Source organism: Notamacropus eugenii, chromosome 2 (genome assembly GCF_028372415.1).
Source record: "Notamacropus eugenii isolate mMacEug1 chromosome 2, mMacEug1.pri_v2, whole genome shotgun sequence".
NCBI lineage: Eukaryota > Metazoa > Chordata > Mammalia > Diprotodontia > Macropodidae > Notamacropus > Notamacropus eugenii.
The window spans coordinates 110,985,153-111,009,026 of NC_092873.1; the positions used below are offsets into that span (position 1 = coordinate 110,985,153).

The following is a 23,874-nucleotide window of genomic DNA, read 5'->3' on the forward strand; positions in this document are numbered from 1 at the left end:
GACAATCACTCTCAGAACAGTCCCAAGGACGCTAGATAGTAATTTTCTCAGAACTGTAGTGACAGACAGTCCTGCTGAGGCTGCACTGTGAGATAAGGGGTGACATAATGTAATGTTTGCACTTGTGCAGAATGACAATATTGCTAAAGTTAGCCTGTGAGCTTAATGTTGGCAAGATGCCTTCTTTGTCTGTTGCCCTATAAAGCAGGGGGGCGCTAGTCAGTGAGTGGGGAAAATCCACAGGGAAACCATAGATAATTGCTAGAGGAATGCATGTACTTGCCTCAACTGGCTCCCACCGAGGCTTGAAGGAATTTTAGGGGAGTTTATTTGCTGTGCCTATCTCAACTGACTCCATTGAGATGTTGAGGTACTTGCCCCCCACCCTTCTCGCTGGCCCCTGTAAGAAGCATGATCAGGGAACACTATAGGAGCCTGTTTTCCCAGCAACCCTTTGAGAAGACTAGACTAGAATAAAACTGATTACTAACTCCTCCAAAGCTGTCTGCTTGTCTGACCAGATCAAGAGTGGTCCTGTTAGAGGCTGGAGTGCAAAAACTCCAGTGCCTCTTGTGTGTTATCTGTGAAACAACATAAAACTGTTATTTCAAGGAAAATGTAGGAAAAATATTCTTTACCTGTTCGATAGACATGGTTTTCCACTGCATGCTCAAAATTTATTTCTTTGGACTTGAAAAATACATCAAAACCCTCTTCCTCAGTTACAAAGGTAATCCGATTACCCAGAACAAAAATTGTAAACACTGGTCCATACTGAAAGAAATAAATTTTATTATAAACATAGTTTATGCAAGACAAATTACTATCAATACATCCACTTTGCAAGTATGTCTTTTTAAAATGTTCCATAAGACTTTAAATGTTAAAGCACAGTTCCACAAAAATAATAATTCTGGTTTATTTTATATTTTATAATAAATATTAAAACTGATTATGCAGATCTTGTCAAGTAATAATTTTATTATGAAATATAAATCCCGTTATTAATGTATGGCAGTTACTTTGATATGAGTTAATTAACAATTAATTCTCTATTAGTCACTATTAGGATACATTATTAAAATATAATCAACTGTAGATTACACAAGGAACAGTTTTCCTCTTGTTTCTCAGATCATGCATTTTGATAATGGTATGCTTATCTACAATAGTTTCAGCTACACAAACAGTTTCTCAATCTGGTGCAGATAGGGAGTCCAACAAATCAGGTCGGTTCAGGGTGGTCTTTGCCCTGGATACATTCAGGGCCTTCCATATGCTGCAGGTGCAGTGTGTCTGGAAAATATGGCAACTCAAGAAGAGAAGTTCAGAGAGCAACCCCTTATATACAGGGGCAGAGAACCTGTGGCCTCGAAGTCACATGTGGCCCTCTACGTCCTCCACTGCAGCCCTCTGACTGAATCCAAACCATCTGAATATAGTCAAAGGGCTGCAGACTCAGTTAAAAGGCCACAACTGAGGACTTAGAGGGTCACATGTGGCCTTGAGGCCACAAGTTTCCTGCTCCTGCCTTAACTTCTATGCATTTGTCAAATACTAATTTGTATTATAGCTATTTGTATATATACTTATATATGAACATACTGGCTGGTTGTTATCCTTTGATCAGCATTATGTTGGAGTCAAGGTAAGTGTGTCCAACCGTGGCTGGAGCTTGGGATGCTTTACTACTGATCATGCACAAACAGCCCACATAAACATCTGGAGTTGAGATGTCTTTAAATTTGCATATCTCATGTTTCTTTTGAACTACTGCAATTCTGCTTCACTCTGATGCACGCATGCCATGTTGGGTGGTCCTTTGCCAGTGTCTCTCATGTCACACAATCAATTCCAAAACATACATTATATATGTTTGTGCATATATATATAATATATAATGACATGATATATTATTATAATATATATCACATATAATGTTTACATAGTCTGCATTGTGAACGTACATATATTTGTACACAAGATTATACATACACATACATATATCATCTCCCCAACCCGATTATAATTGCTTCAAAGGCCTGGCCATGCTATACTTATCTTTATATGCCCACCTACATCCTCATCAGTCACCAAATAGGAACAGTTTAATAATATCCGTTTACTATTATCAGGCTGATTATTATGAGCTTTTCTTTTGACCATTTTTTTACTCAATATACTCAAGGAAAGAAAAATATATTTGTTCTATAAATCCCAAATCCTAATGTTTCACCCTCAAATGGCTAATAATTTCTAACAACTCTATCAAAATACACTCACAAGGGCTTTGTAACACAAGTCCTACAAGTGGTCATTAAAGCATTTTGGCAGAACAACTTATGCCTTCTTGTAGTAAAACCAAGAAAACAAACACAAAGTAGTACCCAGAACAAAGAGAAAACATACACACAATGAACTGACCCAGAAAACACACCCTGGCAAGATATAATGAAAAGGGCACTGGGGGTGGGCCTGGGTTGAAAATCCAGCTTTCTTATTTGTTACCAGTGCACACTTAGTTAAATCACTTAAGTTCTCTGAGCCACATTTTTTTCATCTGTAATTTGGTAGGAGAGGAAGAGAATACATGTTTTCTAAGGTCCCAACTTATTACATGCCTATTGTACGCCAAAGGATACAAAAACCAAAGCAAAGAGCCCTTGCTAAGAAGAAGCTTACATTCTGGTGCAAGGTTGGGGAATAATATTATATATATAGATATATAATATTATTCCCCAACCTTGCATAAATATATATTATATATACGTATATACACTTATGTTATTAAAATTAAGTACATATTAATTTACAAATGAACACTAATAATTATGGAGATCAAGACAAATCTGCTATCAAATATAGTTTTGATAATATAAAAGATTAAACATAAATTTAAGGAGAGCCTGAATGGAGGTAGGAATTCCAAGAGGAAATAAATTATTCCAGGCATGTGAAAAGACAAGGAGTAAGACAAACTATACTATGTAAGGGGAAAAAAATAGATCACTTTGGCTGGAATATAGAATTTGTAACAAATACTAACGTGAAATAAATCTAGAAAGACAAGTTGGACTAGATTGTGAAGGGGTTTACACTTCTAAAGAAGTTTAGGAAGCTATGGAAAAAAATGGAGAGAAATAGGCAGACCTGAGATATAGAAACAGCAATTTAGTAGCCTTGTGGAATCCTTTCTCCCCCTGTAAAACTTTCAGTTTCTTTTAACGTATTGTTTTCCTCCAATATATCGTGAGTTTCTGAAGGATAAGGGCTATTTTTTTTACTCCAAGTGCTTAGGACAAGGCTGGGCGAATAGTAAGCATTTAATAAATGTTTAATAACTGGCTGACTGACTTAGCAGGAATAGGGAAGACGGGGAGAGAATGTGTTCCACTGTGGACAAGTTTAATTTGAGATACCAGCTTTTTGACCCATTTATGACTCCTTTTATCACGCATCTGGAAGAAGACAATACTATAAGGGAGTAAGCAGTGGTGATCTCTCTCCTTTAAGACCATGTGATCCTGTGAAGGAGTTTTGGTCCTTGGTGTCTGTACTTCTTCTTTTCCCTTTTAGGTGAAAGAGACTGGAACCTCTGATCTTATGAGCATATCAATATTCTAAAGTACAGCCAGTACAATCTCTATGCCATAAGGACCGGAGAGCCCAATGAAAGCTGAGTGATCTGAAAGAGACCCCACCACTGTGTACACTTGGTAAACCAATATTATACAAGAAATGACCAAAGCTGAATTTACTCAGGAGAACAGAGTTATAGGTAAGAGTATGCCCCCAAAGTGATGGGAGAAATATGTGTATGTTGCTTCTTGCTACATCACTGAAGTAAGTATCTCTTTGCAAAAGCTAAGGGATATTCAGGTGGACATGTCCAATAGGCAGTTCTAGAATTCAGGAAATAAGTAACAGTAATAACAATAAAATAATAAGACCTAGCATTTATATATTACTTCACCTTTGGTAAAGGTTACTCATACTATACTTGTGGATAGAGAGATGTTGAGCTAGGTAAGAGTACTGTTAGGTAGAACCAAATACAGTTGAATGATTGGACACAAAAGTAGCTATTAATGATTCAATGTTACCTTGGAGGGTCTTCAGTGGAATTCCTTACAAATTTGTGCCTTTTTTAGTTGTTTCACTCATGTCTGATCGTTCATGACTCCACTTGGGGTTTTCTTGGTAGATACTGGAGTGGGTAGCCATTTCCTTCTCCAACTCACTTTACAGATGAGGAAACTGAGGCAAACAGGGTTAAGTAACTTGGCCAGGGTCAAAAAGCTAGAAATCTGAGGCTGGATTTGAACTCATAAAGATGAGTGAGTCTTCCTGACTCCACGCTCACACTCTATATATACACTGTGCCACCTAGCTGCTAAATTTATGCCTAGCCCTCTGCAATTTTTTAAGCTAAACTTTTTTAAATGACTTGAATAAAGGAATCACGGTATGCTTACCAAATCTGCAGATGACACAAAGCTATAATGAATAATTAAGACACTAGCTAGCTGTAAGATTAATGGGGAGACCTGGTACATAGTCAATTAGACTGTAGGTCACTGGGATTCCCACACCTTTCCAATTAAGTGCTGATTTCCAAGGTTTTCGGCACTAACCCAATCAAGTGTTTGATCAGAAACACTATATATTGTATTGCTTGGAGGGAAAGGCAGGGGCAGAGAGAGAAAAATGAGAGAGAAACATGCTAAGAGAGAAATAGCAAGCAGAAGGAAGAACTTGCCAAGGGGAACTTCCTTGGATTGGTGATGAGTGCCTTACTAAATCTTGCCTTCTGGTATCCCAGTAGGGATGTTTCAAATAAATATTTTGGTTTTGTCTTGGAGGAAGAGGGTTTGTTATATTTTGCAAACCAACCATGGAGATATGTATGTATATTCATAGCAGCTGTTATAGGTATTGTATTAGTGTTACACTAGCATAGTTAGGATTCAGAAAGACATTGACAGTCTGGACATGGAGTTGGATCTCACACGACAAAATGCAATTTTGGATAAATATTTTGGATAAATATTCAATATTATGTATAAGTTAAAAAATTTTTGTTAACAAAGCTGGCGATTAGGTGGACAGATAGCAATTTGTCTAGGAAAGGTCTGTTAACATTTTATGTGGTAGCAATGAAAGTGCAAGTGAACACGGAATCATAGGACTATACACTAGGGCTTGAAGGGGCTGCAGATCCAAGGCTACAATGAAAAGCCTAGTGTCTAGGATAGGGGTGGAGGGAAGGAGTAAAAATTCTGGGAACATTTTCTAAAGGACATTTGTAAACAAGCATTTTATTCTTCCTCTCTCTCTGATTTATAACCTTGGCATTGTACTACCCTTCTCCCCAGTCTTCCCCATCCCACGTATACAATTAGTTGCCAAAACTTGCTACAGCTACATTTATAATATTTCCCTAGTCTGACACCTTTTGCACTGTTACAGTAGCCACTCTACTTAAGATCTTCATCACCGTTTGCCTAGATTAATGCCACAGGGTCCTCATAACTGTTCTCCCAGACTCAAATCTCTCCCCACTTCAAACCATCCTCCACAATGATACTCATACTGCTGATTTTCCTTGAGTGCAGATGTGATCTTGTCAAACCTCACTACCATCCTGCATCCCTCGCCATAAATTCCCACGGTTTCCTATAGCCACTAAAATATGAACTCCTGTTTTATTTTTAATCTACCTTCACATCTTATCTTTCCAGCCTCACTGGATAGTGTTCCCCTTACTCGGAAATCCAGTAAACTTAGCCTGTTCCTATGTCTTAGCACGGTGTTGGAATGTATTTCCTCCTCACCACTGTCTCAGAATCCCTCCTTTCTTTCAAAATACAACTTGATCGTCACATTCTTTTGCTGTTGTTCAGTGATTTCAGTTGTGTGCTACTCTGTGACCTCACTTGCAGTTTTCTTGGCAGAGATACTAGACTGGTTTGCCATTTCTTTCTCCAGTTCATTTTACAGATGAGGGAACTGAGGCTAACTGGGTTAAGTGACTTGCCCAGGGTCACACATAGTAAGAGTCTGAGCTCATATTTGAACTCAAGAAGATGAGTCTTTCTGACTCCAAGTCCAGCACTCTATCCACTGTACTACCCTAGGTGCCCTCTCCACTATATCCTACATGAAGCCTTTTCTGATCTCTCCCCCTCTCAAACTACTTTATATTTAATCACACTGTATCTATTTGCATTGATTCTCTATATTCTGGATATGTTTATTTATGGACAGTACACGCTGTGTCTCCTTCATTAAAATGTAAGCTGCTTAAGTATTGTTTCATTCACTGTATTTGTATCCCCACAGCCAGCACAGTGCTCAACATATATAGTTGCTGTTTAATAAATACTTATTAATTGGCTGATTTAGTAAAGACAGAAACTAAGGCTGGATAGCAAGTCATCTTAAAAGTTTCAGGAACTGTGATAGATTACAAGGTTGATAAGTCCCACCATTGTAATCTGGCAGCAAAACAAACAAAGAACAACAATAAAAACCTGCATATGACCTCAGGTATATTAAGGGAGGCATAGTGATGAATAAGATGGGGTTAGCCAACCTACTGTATTATATCTTGGTCAGAAGGCGCTTATGTAGGCATGAGTCTTCTTGTTGGCAAAGTGAAGGGCCTGATGAGATTATTTCTAAAGTGTTTTCTAGCTCTCAATTATATGGTATAAAAGGTTTTATATATATATATATATGTATGTATGTATATATATGAGTGTGTATACATGTGTGTACGTATGCATGTGGATATATGTGTGTATATATATATGTATATATAAAATTTGCTTCAATAAGGTCAAAGTCATCACTGACAGAATGTTATATTTTGGCAGTTGTGAAACATTTTTGATAAGCCATTTGGAATAATGTAAGAAAAGTTGCTAATTTGTTCCTATTTTTTGATGCAGAAATTACAGTAATTGAATTTTAAAAAACAAACTTCCTTTCCATTAGGTTTCTTTTTATAAACGGATTGTTAAAAAACCAACAGCACTCATGCCTACTCAATAACATCCACTCTTTAGCCTGGAATTCATACACCCTCCGTGCATATCCTGCATCTTAGCTGCCTCTCAGACTCATTTTATACTACTTCCCTCACTGTAGTCTCCATGAAGACAGGATCAGTATCTTATGTTATCTTCTATCTCCCCCCATGTCTAGCACATTATAAGGGCTGAATAAATGACTGAATCACATACCTCAAAAGCCCAAAGAAATACTGGGATCATTATGAAGCACATCAGAAACAAAATAGAAAGTGTTATTTTACCCCCAAAAAATGAGGGTTGAGGGAATTGAGTCTGTACCTACAATACTGACTTTAGTTCTGAATACCATACCTCATAGAAATAAACAATGAATCTGGGAGAAGTCCAAAGAAGACTAACTAAAATTATAAAAGAAATAGAGGTATGAGAACAGGCTAAATAAATGAAAAATGTTTAAGCTTAGAAAGGCAAAGATGGAAAGATAATATAAGCCTATGAGAGGGTGGACAGATATTTCAGGTTCACTCAATTCCAGAGTAGTAGAACTGAAGAACACTAGCTTTTTTGATTTGGAAAACAAAATTTTAGGACAAGTTTTTAAAAGAGTAAAAGCTGACAGCCACCTTTGGAAGAAACCAGACATATTTCAACTGGGTGGGGAGCCACGGGGTAACAGGGAGGATTGCAGAAAAGCCACAGTGATTTATGAGAAATTCCACAAAGTGTATTCTAGCTAGAAGTGTATGTCAATTAATGGGGAGGTTAGGTCAAAGGTTTTCTAAGCTCTAACATTCAGTAAATTGTGAAATTCACTGCCCTTTGGATATTTTAGTTTGAGAACATAAAAAAAAAAAACCCCAAAGAAACATGACTCAAATAATTGATCAAGTTGGAAAGATTAAATAAAAAGCAAATTTTGCAATAATACACCTTTGAAAACTTTTACAAAACCTTCCATTTGACGGTATTTTTTCCTCCTTATCATCTACAATCACACAATGGTGTGCTGGAACCAGCTTGAACTAGTTCGGAACCAATTTTTTAAATTTCAGTTTTGACACTTACACCTCAGAAAGCATCAAAGGTACAAATCTTGGTTTGTTTGGGTTTTTTTGCGTTTGTTTGGTTTTTGATTGTCTAGCCTCAAGACAGTAATAGAAAAAATGCTAATAATGCAGATTAAACATAAAAGTATATCTTTTAAACTTTTTTTTTTGAGTCAGACTGTTAAACATTTACCAGCACCCCTAGACAATTAAAAAAAAAAAAGAAATCTCAATTGAGCTAAACTTAGGAAATAATAACAGTATATTCTGTCACCAGTAATAATCACACTTACTGATAAGTGTTCCAAGAACATCTTTATGGCATTTTTACTTTTTCTGCTCTAAGCTATGGCTCAAATCATATGCACAGCTACACGTATACATATGCACACATATATGTATATGTATGTAACATATATACACGTGTGCGTGTGTGTAGGTGTATCTCGCATGGCATAAAAGTATGCCACATGCACATACATCCAACCTTGACTGAAAGAAGAAAGAATAAATTCAATTCCACTCCATACACATTTATTGAGCAACTGCTATGTACCAAGGACTGTGCAAGGGAGCAGGGATAGAAAAAGAAAAAGAAAATGGAAGTCCCTCCTTTCAAGAAACCTTCTACCGGCGCAGGGCAAATGGGAAAACATTTGCGCAGATAAATAAATACAGAAGAAGAAGAAGAGGAAGAAGAAGAAGGAGAAGCAGGAGAAGGAGAAGGAGAGGGAGGAGAGAAGGAGAAGGAGGAGAAGGAGGAGAAGGAGGAGGAGGAGAAGGAGAAGGAGAAGGAGGAGGAGGAGAGAAGGAGGAGAAGGAGGAGAGAAGAGAAGGAGAAGGAGGAGGAGAAGGAGAAGGAGGAGAGAAGGAGAAGGAGAAGGAGGAGAGAAGGAGAAGGAGAAGGAGGAGAAGGAGAAGGAGAAGGAGGAGAGAAGGAGAAGGATGAGGAGAAGGAGGAGAAGGAGAAGGAGAAGGAGGAGAAGAGAAGGAGAAGGAGGAGGAGAAGGAGAAGGAGAAGGAGGAGAAGGAGAAGGAGAAGGAGAAGGAGAAGGAGGAGAAGGAGAAGGAGGAGAAGGAGAAGGAGGAGAAGGAGAAGGAGAGGAGAAGAGAAGGAGAAGGAGGAGAGAAGGAGAAGGAGAAGGAGGAGAGAAGGAGAAGGAGAAGGAGAAGGAGGAGAGAAGGAGAAGGAGAAGGAGAGGAGAAGAGAAGGAGAAGGAGAAGGAGGAGGAGAGAAGGAGAAGGATGAGGAGAAGGAGGAGAAGGAGAAGGAGAAGAGAAGGAGAAGGAGGAGGAGAAGGAGAAGGAGAAGGAGGAGAAGGAGGAGGAGAAGGAGAAGGAGAAGGAGAAGGAGGAGAAGGAGAAGGAGAAGGAGAGGAGAAGAGAAGGAGAAGGAGAAGGAGAAGGAGAAGGAGGAGAAGGAGAGGAGAAGAGAAGGAGAAGGAGAAGGAGGAGAGGAGAAGGAGAAGGAGGAGAAGGAGGAGAAGAAGAAGAAGAAAGCTGGGCAGTAAACCTTTTCCTCTTCCTTTCCCACCCCGCCCACCTTTACCTTGATTCTCGCTTGCTCTATGAATTTCAGAGGGGCTTTTCGAAACTGGATCCCAGCTCCAATCCAAGGAATCCAGCCCCCTATGCAAGGGGGCCTGCGCAGGTTCCTTTGCTGACGAAATAAATAAAACACGGTGCACCCCAGGATTATGACCAAAGGCATGAAAATTATCTCCATTTTACTTTTCCGTCCAGCCACCAGCAGGATTGTGGTCGAGGTGTTGGTCTGGATGGTTTTTTCCCAGGAGGTGGGAACTTCCTGGCGGCACCCTCGGACCACGTTGCCTTAGAGACCGATAAATGGGGTCAGTTGAGTTGGAGGGAACCTCGGAGAAGGGGAGGGCGCGGTGGGAGGGAGATGAGCGTCCTTCGGACCAATCAAAAGGCTGGACTTGAAAAGCATGTGAAGAGGAAAGTATAGGGGGCGGGGTCGAAAAAGACTACATTTCCCACAAGTCTCGGCGCTCTACCTCCTATGCGTTTGCCTACTGCGCAGTAGCCTAGCTTTCAGGCTTGAATTAGCTTTGGGCTGGAAGCACCTGGGCAGATTCTCTGATCTAAGTGGGTGGAGAGAGTAGCCAGGGAGGCTCTCCCTTGGGGAATCGTTTGGCTTATCTCAGAAGGGGGTGGTTCACAGCCTGTGTGGTGGACCTGCTAGATGACCTATGTTATACTTATCTATTTAAACCAGTTTTCTGTGTTAGTATAGCTGACAGTCAAATCACCCCTATCATCCTCTGGGTACATATCTTTAGGACCTTTTTTTATAATGATAATGGAACAGAGCTGTAACTACTTATTTTGGTACCTGAGAAGGCCACAAATTGCCTTTCAAATGAATTTTGTATTTTATGATTTGAAAATAATATAAGAAGCAATTAAAAACAAATTCAGTTGAATAGCTGTGGGAATTTAGTTGGCATGGGGACTCACAGATGGATCATCTGATTGCTCTAAATTTTAACTAAATTTCCTTGCTGACTAGGCATTATACTACTATCAAAGGAGTTCATAAGTTGATTTTTTGCAGCTCCCTATATTTCTCTTCCCAGAGAATAATTAGAAATACCTAGCGCTCATCGTGCATCTGATTTGGTTTTGTTTTCTCAAGATGCAACACACTAGAACAGAGCCTTTTGCAAAACTGGCATCACATAAAATACCACTTTTTTAAGAAATAGGATTGTGATAAGATTTTACTATATAAGAAATGTGTCACATGAGAAGAGCTTCTTTTAGTTCCACGTTGATCTGTTTTTTAGCTTCCCTAGTATCTTGATCTATAGATTCATTTGCTGCCTTGAGCAACTCATAGCTAACTATGAGTACCTTTGTTGCTTCATACACATACTTCCCTTAACAGTTATTTATTCCATGATAAATTTGCCTTTTATTAGCCTGAGCTTTGTGGCTAAATCGTAGAAAATATGGATAGTGTGAAAGACAGGACTTCCTTCCCTAAAAGGCAGAAACTGAGGCACAGAATTATTGAGAGATTTCTCCATGACTGAAAAAAGATATTTGATGTTATTAGAAGCCATGGTAATCTAAATTCCTACTTTTTCCTTTTCTTCTGAAACCATACCTTCCTTGTTTCTAGAGAACCTAAAAATAAACCTGCCTTGCCAACCTTTACTTTGGCATTTCAGGTGAGCTGAGACCCTCTTTACAAATCTTTCTTCAGACACCAAAGTGATGTGTGTCAATTATAACTATTGAAAGATTTTGTGTGACTCTATAGAAAACTTTATCTAAGATAAACTCAAATGTAAGCATGCTTATAGAATAGAATGGCAGTATTGATATCAACAACATAAAAGTCCATGGATCCTTCCATGAGGGTTTCAGGAAGGAACAGGGATACCCAAAGTACTTCCAGTGGAACAGACTGTACCTCCATACCTACATAATTCAAGAGAAACTTTCATGCTCCAGGGTCCTTTATCTTCTTTGAATGCCATTTTGTTCTTAGTTGCCAGTAACGGGCTGACTATTCTGCTGCACTAGATGGGGAAGAATTTAGCCAGCAATATAGACTTTTAGTTATTTCATGGAAAACTGGAAAACCTAGATTCCTAGTCCAAATCCTAATATTTTAATTAACTTAATTTTTCCATTTTGGAAAAAATATTTTTGTATAGATGTATTTTAATCTGACTCATGACTATAGAAGTGTTCATTTTCATGTGAATACTTAGTTGGGAAATATTCTTCTTCTACATGTTAGATCCCCAAACTAAGCTAAAACAAGCATATAAAATCAGATCAAAGAAGTGAAAAATGTAGATGAAAACTAAGGTTGACATTTTCAGACCAGATTGAAAGAATAAAATGGAAGTAAAGTGAATGAAACTAAAATGAAAAGATGAAAATGTTTGCAGAGAGAATCTCAATATGAGGTCTAAGGAACATTTGGGGCCCTTAATTTTATTTCATCCGAGTCTCAAATTAATGATTGTTTTGGTCACTACTGCTGTAACCACAAAATAAGTTGCTTTGGTTATCCTAGTAAATTAATTTAATATGGAAGCACTGAAGTTTTAGAGTAGGAGAATGATGTGGTCAGATCTGTACATTAGAATATCACTTTGGAAATAGGGAGGGACTTGGAGATGGGAGATCAATCAAGATGTTATTATATTTGTCCATGGGAGAGGTGATAAGGACCTGAACTAGGGTTGTGGCCATGTAAATAAAGAGAAGAGAATAGATGTGCATGACTTTATGAAGGTAAAATTGACAAGGGTTGGTAATTAATTAGATAAACGGGGTGAAGGAAAATATGAATCAAGGATACCTCTAATGTTCTGAAACTGTACAACTAGAAGGATTGGTGCTCTTAATAGAAATAGGAAAAGTCAGAAGGTGGGTGGGTTTGGGGGAAAGATAATGAGTTCTGTTTTAGAAATATTGAGTTTGAGATGCCTATTCAGTTTAAAATGTCTAGTAGACTGTTGGTGATGAATGGATAAATGAATAGATAAATTAATGAAATAATATTAATCATATACTATATACAAAGCACTAGTGATACAAATAAATAAGAAATATAGTCTGTATTCTCAAGGTGCTCTTATTCTAATAAGTGAAGACAATGTATATGGGAGGATTCAGTGGTAAGACAAAGGGAAAAGCCAAGTATTCTACAAGATGCATCAGCAAGTCAGTTGGTAATGTATCTTCCTTAATAGCATTTTTCTGGATAAAACAAAATATATTTCTGACCTTGAATCAAATACTTGACATTGTCAAGGACTTTGGTGATGCCACGATGCACAAGAGAGAGTCTATGACTGGATCTAGATCTAGGAGTCACCCACTTAGAGATTATAATTGATCCAAAAAGAACTGATGACACTACCAAAAAAAGAGAACAAGACTTGAGTTACTCCCACACATAGGAAGTAGGATATGAACAATGATACGGCAAAGAATAATTGAGGAGTGGTCAAGAAAATAGGAAAACAGAGAGCAGAATTACAAAAATCCCAAGAGAAGAAAGTATTCAGGGGGATTTAGTGGTAGGTACTTTCAAATGATGTAGATATAACAAAAAGGATAAAGACAGAGAAAAGGCCATTGGATTTGGCAATTAAGAGATCAGCACTAACTTTGTATTGAGCAGCTTCAGTAGGGTAATGAAATCAGAAGCCAGATTCCAAAGGGTTGAGAAGTAAGAGACGTGAAGGTAATAAGCATAGGCAACTTGTTTCTAAGAATTTCACTATACGAAGGAGGAGAAATACAGGGTATACACTTGTATTATGGTAAGATCAAGTGAAGACCCCAGGTACTAAGGTAAGAACTCACTATTCAATAAAAATTCATTGTAAAACTGAAAAGCAGCCTGAGAAATTTGATTTACATCAATACCTCATACAATGTGTAAAGATAATCTCCAAATGCATGGCTTAGATATAAAAGATGACATTATAAACCAATTAGAAAAAGCAAGGAAGAAATTATTTTTTCTGTCTGTGGATAGGAAAAGAGTTTAAATTCAAACAAATACTAATTAATAGTAAATAGTAAACTGGGGCAGATTTCTGAATAAGATAAAATGTATTAGTAGGGGCATGCTACCTTGCCTTCATTAATGCCAAAGACCCCAATCAAGAGGATAGTTGCCCTTATATCAGGTTTGGGGGAGATACAGAACACAGAATAGAGCAGAAAGGATGACACTGGAATTAAGAACAACATGATTGGTCACAGAGCTGAGGCACAGAAAACAACATTGTTGGTTAGAAGTTTGGCAATGTGGCTAGCAGTGACTACCCTTCTTCTTTCAAAATTCTAAGAAGTGTTTGTTCTTTCACTCCAGGTACAAGAGAGTGTCTCAAACTTTTGGACAACAAACCAGACGTTCTTGTAGGATAGCTTGGTGACATAAAGCTATTAGACCCAAACTTGCTTTCTGTTCACACATATTCTCCAAGATCAGTTAAATTCCTTGAGACAAAAAAGCTGGATTTTTAAACTTAACCCATTACAAGATAGCTAAACACTGAACTCAGTTCAGAGACAAAGAACCACAATTTAAGCACTTACAGGACAAAAGCAGTTATAGGGCAAAATCAGTTACTTGTAAATAGAATCAATAAGAAAATGATACAGAATCAATTTTACTCTTCTTACTCAAAGAATGCAAATTAGAGCATCTCTTATGTTGTACCATGTACCCTAAATCGGCAAAATTGACAAAAAAGACAAAGGAAAAATGTTGAGGGAGCTATGGGTAAACAGGTACATTGATGCACTGATGGTAGAACTGTGAACTGGTCCAGCCATTTGGGAAAATGATTTGAACCATGGCCAAAAAATTACAAAATTGTGCATACCCTTTGACTCAGTAATATTACTACTATGTCTATAGCCCAAAGAGATAAAAGACTCATATGTTCAAAAATATTTATAGTGGACCCTTTTGTAGTGGCAAAGAACTAGAAACTAAGAGAATGTCCATCAACTGAGGAATAACTGAACAAACTATGGTAAATGAATATAATGGAATGCCACTCTGTCATTAGAAATGACTAAAAACAAAATTTCAGAGAAACATGGGAACACTTGTATGAACTAGTACAGAGTAAAGTGAGTTAAACCATGAGAACAAGTTACATAACAACAACATTGTAATGACAAATAACTTTGAAAAGATTTTAGAACTCTGATCTAAGCAATGTCCAACCACAGTTCCAGAGGACTGATGATTAATCATACTACCCACCTCTTGAAAGAGAGGTGATGAACTCAAGATGAAGAATAAGCCATATATTTTTGGACATGGCTAATGTATGACTTTGTTTTTCTTTGACAATGAACATTTATTAGAAGGGTTTTGTTTTTTTCCTTTTTCCCCAATGGGCTGATGGGAGGTAGGTGGGAAAGAAAATAAATGCTTATTAGTTGAAAAACTAAAAAAAATATCAAGCAAGTTCTTTTGTTTTTAGGATGGGGAAAACCCTATACATTTATGGGCAGCAGAAGATTAATCAGTGGTTGGCAAAAGATTAAAGATGAGATGGGAAGAGAGATTATAAGGGCAGTCTGGTAGACAAAATAGGAGAGGATGGTATGAAAAGGACAAGAGGGGAGTAGACAGTGGTAAGGAGAAGGTCACTCCTTATATATCATCAGTAATTTGTTACAATCTGTTTATACCCACCATTATCTCTCTATACCCATCATATCTCTCCACTGTCCTTTGAGTGACTTACAGTTTCACCTTATCTTCAGATAATAATGTAGTCCATGATTCAAAGCTTTATAGCATCACCAGAGTAGTACTTGTGTTAACCGTGTGGATTCTTATTTCATTAAGAAGCTTGGAACTATATAACAGCGTTTCACAGTTTTCCAAATGAAATCTAGCCCAATTTACAACTCCTATTTGCTTTAGGGCCCACCTCATTGTCCATCTGAAATATCTATACATGATATATGTACTAATTAAATAGATCATATGGATGTCCAGTAGCACATCTTGGACTGGAAAAATAGGCATTCCCCATACACTTATTTTTCCCATGTGAATTATTAGGTACAACTCTTTTATTGATACCTTTTATTTTTACCTCATTTTCACTTTTGAATATTATCTTCCTTCGCAATGAATAAAAAAAGGAAGAAACGAAATCCATTCAACAAAACTAAACAATGCCTCAACCATAAATGCCAGCGAGTGCAATATTCCATAACCATGAACCTCATTTCTGCAAAGAAGGGAGAGGCGTTAAGCACAACTCCTTGGGATTTTTGTTGATTTTACTTAGCAGGCTGTATATCTGGAGCAGTCAGCAAAAAGTAATCTGAAAATGAGATCTACAGAACTTGATTGTCTGTAGGGAAGCCTTCTTCCATTTATACTTGAGTGAACATATCACCCTTCAATATTGATAATTATTGAAAATTTACCAAGGAATCTGCTATGATCTTAACATATACATGGGAGACATCTTTTGGAAGGGTATCATTTAAGACTACATTTTTGCTACTGCGTTAAGAACTTATCATACAACAAAAAGCTTTGGGAAAAATTGGAAAACAATCTGGCTACTCTTGGCCAGGAACCCTGAGGGTTTTCCCCTCTCAGTTTGATTTTTTTAAATTAAAGGTCCATCCCCTTGACTAACTTCTTAAAGAGGCCTATTCACTGAATAGGCATTACCTCACTCAAAGTGCAAACCTGAGAAGACATTAGCCTAAAAGGGCCACCTAAAAGGGCCAGGGTCACTCATTGTATCCTGGGCCATCTCCAGTCATCCTGATGAATATCTGGTCACTGGATTCAGATGGCTCTGGAGGAGAAGGTGAGGCAGGTGACCTTGCACAGCCCTTCTTCACTCAAAGCAAAGTCAACTGCAAGTCATGTCATCATTTCCCTGGTGTCATGGTTCTCTTCAAGAATGAAGGACAAACACAAGAACAACAGCTAGGAAAAACTGGAAAACAATCTAGCAAAAACTAGATGTAAACCAATATCTCATACCACATGCCACATTAAGCTCTATAATAGTAATTTAAATGGAAAGATCTTTCTCATTAATTAATAGGCCCATATAATCTGCTTAAAACATCTGGAAGCCTGGGTTACATATGATGGGAGGAGCTTGCTGAAGAAAAGTGGAACCAGGAGGAAGTGAGTGAGTGGGATCAGGTCAGAGGGATAGAATGCAGGTCACCTGACATAGGCCAACTAACACAGCATGACAGTTAATAGTAAGAAGGCCCTGGCTGAGGGAGGGGAGGTTTGACAATGACTTTGCCCCCTGCTGTGATCATGTTTATTAGCTTCTTGGTCATCATGATGGATTTTGCTTTCTGGTTCTGGGATTTGGCTTTCCAGTGTTTAAATAAATGTTTTTCTTCTGCCTTCTATATGGAAAGTCTTTTATACTTGGAGATTGAGAACTACACTGGCATATTCATAGTCACCACCATGCTGTGAATATTGCCTTGGTGATACATTTGGCAACATGAACAGGATCACAAGGTATAAAATCTCTATGTGGAAGCAGAAATGATTTAGAGGAAGACATTAATATCCCAGGTTGGGAGGATTTACTGTATTCCTCACTACCAAGGGAGTGGGCTAAAAGCACTGTGAAAATTGGGAAGGGAGGTTACAGGAGGGGGAACCTGGAGATTTGGAAAGGTGTTTGCAAGGAATGCTAATAAGACCAGGGAAAGAGTTGGCAGGGGTAAGTAGGAGAGGCTGGATTTTACTAACAGCTTACTGCATTATCTGTGGAAACAGAAGTGAGCTACTTAAGGAAAAAATTCAGATGGAAAAGGAGTACAAGAGCAGTTGGGGGTGAGGGTCTCAGGCAGAAGGAAAGGCTGTTCATTTATCCCAGAAGAAGCTGAAGGCTAACAAAAGAAATGCACATCTGACCTTTTTGCAGACCCAGCCTAGTTGCCACAGTGACAAAGGAAGTGAAATAACTTTAGAGGAAGAAGTTTCTCAGTCAGAAGGACATCCAATAGTGAGGTAGAAACAGGAGAACCAAGGAGGTAACTCAGTGTTTAGGGAAACAATTTAGGATTTTACTCAGCAGGTGGTCACAGAAATTTTGAGTAGGTTCACCCAAACGATGGGAGAAATGTTAACATCTTGGATGGTGAGAATCAGTGATGATGGAGCTGGAGGAATAGCTATAGATTCCATCGACTGCCTGAAATTTATAGGTATTAGAATTCTTTTGTATAGCAAACTTTTAGAGATTTACAGTATGCAAGGAGGTAACAATACAACTAATCTCTTAGCTCTGGCTGCAGAAGGCTGCAGTAGGCAGTATACTACTGACTCCATGTGGTCTAGTGGAGACAGATCCTTGTATTCATGTAGGGACTGTATAAGAAAGTTAAAGGAGGAGGTAATGAAGACAGCCATAATGACCAGAAATGCAGATGCATACTATGATACTCCCTTTGCAGTTTACCATAGGAATATAATGATGAAGACGGCTCCTCCTACTTACAAGCACTTGATTTTGACTCTAATAATTGAGGAAATAGGGCACCCTCTTTCAAAGGTGCTGGACAAGATTTCATAGTTAGGTGACTTAAGACTCTGGGGAAAAGACAAAATTGCTAGAGAAAGAAGAGTAAATAGTCAGCAGATTCAAAATCAGAATAAATTGACAAAGAGAGAATTATTTAATGCTGTACTGAGATCAGGGGTAGATTTTAGAAGCACAGATGGTATTCCAACTAATGAACTATACAGAATGTACTGAGAAAAGGGACTTGAAAGTAGACAAAACAGAGAAGTAAGAACTGCCCCTACTGATACTGCTGTACTTTTGTATCCAAGTTGGTCTTCAGGGAGAATAGGAAGTTGGCCAAGCCCCAGCACAGATTAAAGAAATACACAGATGTGATTAGAGACCCCGTATCAATTTAATCCTATATTGGAAAAGTAGATCAAATACTATATGTAACCAGGGCATTAATAGATACTGGGGAAGAGGCCTCCCTTATATATGGAAACCCTGATAAATTTAAACATGGAACTCCTATCACCATCACAGGATTGAGAGGCACTGAAATATCAGCCAGACAAGTTAATCTAATGATGAAAATTGGATAATTACCCAAGAAAGAATATACCGTGGTAACTGAACCCATTCCTGAATATATCATTGGAATAGATATATTGAGAGGTATGACTTTAAATTTACTTGAGGGAAGATACCTATTTGCAGTAAGGAAGATAGGAATTAATACAGTTTTAGTGGGTACAATAAAAATGGACACAATCACTTTGCCTGAACCTTCTTAAGTGATTGCTTTAAAGCAGTATCATGTGCCAAGTGGACAAGATGAGATTACCAATACTATAAAGGAATATGTTGAAATAGGAATGTTAGTCCCTGCAACCACTTGATGGAATAATCCTGTCTGGCCAGTAAGAAAGTCAGATGGGACATGGAGAATGACAGCAGATTATAGACAATTGAATAAAGTAACTCCTCCCTTGTTTTTGCTGTTACAGATACCATTACCTTAATAGAAAAAATCCAGAAATATTATGGGACTTGGTACACAGTTATTGATTTAGCCAATGCTTTCTTTACTATCCCAATAGACTCAAAGCAAGGGACCAATTTACTTTTACTTGGCAGGGCCAACAATATACTTTTACATGCTTTCCACAAGGATATCAGCATAGCTCTACTATTTCATAGGATTGTGGCTGAACATTTGGATGAATTAGAACTACCTGGTGTACAGTCTACCCACTACATAGATGATATTATGATACAGGGAAAAACTATAGAAGTGGAGAAGAGTTTGATACTTTTAATTGAGCATATGAAAAGCAAAGAGTGAGAGATTAACCCTGCAAAGATTCAAGGGCCAGCTCAAACTGTAAAGTTTTGGGGTATACAATAATATCGAATCTGTGAGAGATTCTCCCACAAGCCTGGCATCAGATTGGCTAAGATGATTGAAACAGAAAATGACAAATACTAGAGGGGATGTGGGAAAATAGGTACTCTAATGAATTTTTGGTGGGGCTGTGAACTAATCCAACCATTCTGGAGAGCAATTTGAAGTTATGTCTCAAAAGCTATAAAACTGCATATCCTTTTACCCAGCAATATCACTATTAGGTCTGTACCACAAAGAGATCAAAGAAAAAGGTAAAGGACCCAGATGTTCAAAATATTTGTAGCAGCTGTTTTTCGAGGTAGCAAAGAAATGGAAATTGATGGGATGCCCATCAAATGGGGAATGGCTGAACAAGTTATAATGTATGAATCTGATAGAATACTATTGTGCTCCAAGAAGTGATGAAGATGGTTTCAGAAAAATCTAGAAAGACTTATAGGAATTGAAGCAAAGTGAAATGAACAGAACCAGGAGAACATATTAATTACAATTTTGAAAAGCTATATATAGAACCTACATCAGATTGCATGCCATTTTGGGGAGTGGAAAGAGAAGGGGGGGGGGGATTTAAAACTTATGCAAGTAAACGTTGAAAACTAAAAATAAAGCTAATCAGCTATAAAAGAATTGGTAACTCTGCTCAACACAATGATATACCACATTTCTAGACATCTCATGATAAAAAATATTGCTATCCACCTCCAGATAGAAATCTAATGGACTTGGAGTACAGAGTTAAGTTAATTAATATATTTTCTCCTTTTTCATGATACGATTATTGCAGAAATTTGTTTTGTGTGACTTTATATTTGTAATGGGTTTTATATTTCTTGTCTACTCAATAGGTCAGAGAGGTTTGGAGGATGGAAAGAATATGAAGCTGAAAGCAAATTAAAACAGAACACTTTTTAAAATATCTAAATTTGTAATATTATTGGTATTCCCCAAACTTATATTTAAAGGTTGAACTCCCTTAAAGATGACTCTCTCCAGTTCAAGGTACTCTGAGATATTTCTGTACAAATAGTTACAGTAGGATTCATTGTAATTTATTTTCATGATAACCACATTCTTTACCTTCTTATTTTCTTCCTATAGATTTCATGATGTGCATTGTGTCTTTCTAGAAATCTTGAAAAAGGGAGGAATACATGGTCTTTGAGCAGGCTGGGTGCCAAACGTCTAGAGAGCTGCATTAGGAAACAAGGGAGATAAAATGAAACTTCATTGAATGGTGATCATTTCTACTTTTCTAGGAATTAGTTGTAATAATTGTAAATGATTTAAAATGAATGAATGAACCACCTAAGTGCTGCATTTCATAGAGTACTGGACCTGAAATCAGGAAGATCTGAGTCCCAATATAGTCTCAGACACTTAGCTGAACTGGGTAAGTCACTTAATTGCTGTCTCAGTTTACCCATTTGTAAAATGGAGATAATAATAATAATAGCACCTACTTCCCAGAATTGTTGTAAAAATTAAATGAGATATTTGTAAAGGACTTTTCAAACACTAAAGCACAATATAAGTAATAGCTGTTAAGGAAGGAAAGATAGCTATTAAGGCTAACTATAGGTATAAATGTAATTGTACAAATATTATCTGTCCTAATAATATAATCAATATGTTAATTTGGAAAATGGAACCTGAAAGAAATATAATTGATAACTCATTTTTATGGTGCTTCAAGGTTTACAAAGCACTTTCAGAAAAGTTTGAAGATCAGTAGGCAAGTAGTGTTACTCATGTTTAATTGTTGAGAAACCTGGGGTTTGTAGAGTTTGAGTGAATTACCCATGGACATAAAACTAGTGAGTCCTGTATCCAGAATTTGAGGCCAGGTCTCCTGCCAAGTCAGATGCTGCTTCTACTATATACCACATCATCTACAGAAATAGAAATAAACTGAAAACACAAGTATCACAATCCAAGATGCTTAAAATTACTTAATATTTGCAAGCACTACAATAATATTGAATGGTTTTTGTTGTTCGATCATTTCAGTCATGTCTGACTCTTCATTACCCACTTGGGATTCTCTTGGCAAAGGTATTGAAATGACTTGTCATTTTTTTCTCCAGTGCATTTTACAGATTAATAAACTGAGGCAGACAGGGTTAAGTGACTTGTCCAGAGTCACACAACTAGAGCCTGAGACCAGATTTTAACTCAGAAAGATGAGTCTTCCTGATTCCAGGACTGGCACTCTATTCAATGTTGTATAAATAAGTATGGTTACATGTTGTGTAGGGAAGGTATCTTTGACATTTACCCCTTTTCTAAACTTCATTAGTCTTGATTAGGCTTATGGTGGTCACACCCTTCTTAGGAAGTAAGATGTATGCACAAATAACCTGGAAAAAATACTAGATGGAATGTGAGAAGAGTTTAGGAGGGAATGACCCCATCAGGGAGGAAAAAAAGATGAGTTTACCTGTAAAAATCCAAATCCAGTTTAGTAACTACATTTACTTACAGCTCCCAAGTGAGGTGATTAGTTCTAGATATAGGAAGACAGTTTACCTTTTTTCTTTTAGCATTTTATTTTTATTTTTTTCAATTTTGAACTTAAACATCTATTAAGTTAAGTATCCCCATCTTCACTTAAAGAACAGAAAGTTAGCTTCATATATTAAACTGTAAATCTCAATTATGTACACTTGCCTTTCTTTTTAAGTACATAATAAATTCAACAGATAACTTTCAAAGCTATCCTGCTTTATTCTTGGCCTTTCTTCTATTCTTTTTTGGGCATTTCAAAAACATATTCCAGTGACACATTTTTGGTTTCCCTATTTCTAGCTCCCTTCTCCTTTTCTTCCTCTTGTCCCTCACTGAAAAAAAAGAAAGTTCTAAAAAAACTACTAATGTCAAGCAAGTCAAAATCTCATATTGACTATATCTGGAAATATATCTCATTCTGTGGCTCTCAGTGAGGTGATGAGTAGAATGATTCATCACTGGTTCTTTGGAATCATGGTGTTCATTGAATTGATTGGCATGTAGCCATTTTAATTTTTTAAGTTTATTTATTTTTAGTTTTCAACATTCACTTGCATAAATTTTAAATTTCTTCCCCCTCCTTTCTCTTCCCACTCCCCAAGATGGCATGCAATCTGATGTAGGTTCTATATATACATTCCTATTAAAAATTTTTTCACATTAGTCATGTTGTATAGAAGGATTAAATGGAAGATCCATGAGAAAGAAAAACAAAGCAAAACAAAAACAGCAACAATAAAGAAAAAATGGTCTACTTCATTCTGTATTCAGATTCCATAGTTCTTTCTCTGGATGTGGATGGCATTTACCATCAAGAGTTCTTTGGAATTGTTTTAGGTCTTTGCAATGGGCAGCTAGGTGGTGCAGTGGATAGAGCACCAGTGCAGGAGTCAGGAGGACCTGAGTTCAAATCTCACCTCAGACACTTGACACTCACTAGCTGTGTGACCTTGGGCAAGTCACTTAACCCCAACTGCCTCATCCTGGGTCATCTCCAGTCATCCTAATGAATATCTTGTCACTCGATTCAGATGGCTCTGAAGGAGAAGCGAGGGTGGTGACCTGCATAGCCCTCCCTCACTCAAAACAAAATCAAGTGCAAGTCACATCATTATTTCTCTGATGGCATGGTCTTCTTCAGGACAAACACACACCCTAAGGTCTTTGCATTGCTGGAAAGACCTAAGTCTATCAGTCAGTCATTGCACACTGTGGCTGTTACTGTATACAATATTCTACTGTTTCTGCTCACTTTACTCGGCATCAGTTCATACAAGTCTTTCCAGGTTTTTCTTAAGTCCACTTGCTCATCATTTCTTATAGCACAATAGAATTGTATTATATTCATACACCACAACTTGTTTCACTATTCCACAATAAATGGCATCCCTTCAATTTCCAGTTCTTGGACACCACCAAAATAACTGCTATAAATATTTATATATATGTGAGTCCTTTGCCCATTTTTGTGATCTTTTTGGGATACAACCCTAGAAGTGGTATTTCTGGGTCAAAGAGCATGCACATTTTTATAGTGCTTTGGGCATAGCTCCAAATTTTTCTCCAGAGTGGTTGGATCAGTTCACAAATCCACCAGTTACAATGCATTAGTGTTTGAACTTTCTCACATCTTCTCCAACATTTATCATTTTCCTGTTTTGTCATGTGAGCTGATCTAAGAGGTGTGATGGGGTACCTCAGAATTGTTTTGATTTGCATTTCTCTGATTAGTAGTGATTTAAAGCATTTTTTCATATGGCTAGAGATAGTTTTAATTTCTTTCTTGGAAAACTGTTCATATATTTTGACCATTTATCAATTGGGGAATCACTTGTATT

General features: G+C 37.5%; 1 protein-coding gene across 9 annotated transcripts in view; it reads right to left on the minus strand.

The window, feature by feature from the left end:
* CYP39A1 (cytochrome P450 family 39 subfamily A member 1) overlaps positions 1-9,965 on the minus strand; it is a 135,307-nt gene extending 125,342 nt beyond the window's left edge. For 2 of the 9 annotated variants that reach the window (XM_072642351.1, XM_072642348.1), the window contains exons 1-2: positions 9,633-9,964; positions 639-774 (exon numbers count right to left, since the gene is read on the minus strand). In XM_072642351.1, the coding sequence (XP_072498452.1) occupies positions 639-774; positions 9,633-9,809 (313 nt within the window). In that variant the 5' untranslated portion in view covers positions 9,810-9,964. Of the gene's footprint in view, positions 1-638; positions 775-4,103; positions 4,258-9,632 lie in introns of those variants that run through there. The other 7 variants (XM_072642354.1, XM_072642352.1, XM_072642353.1 and 4 more) reach the window with 6 other exon arrangements.
* Between the last annotated feature and the right edge of the window lie 13,909 nt (positions 9,966-23,874).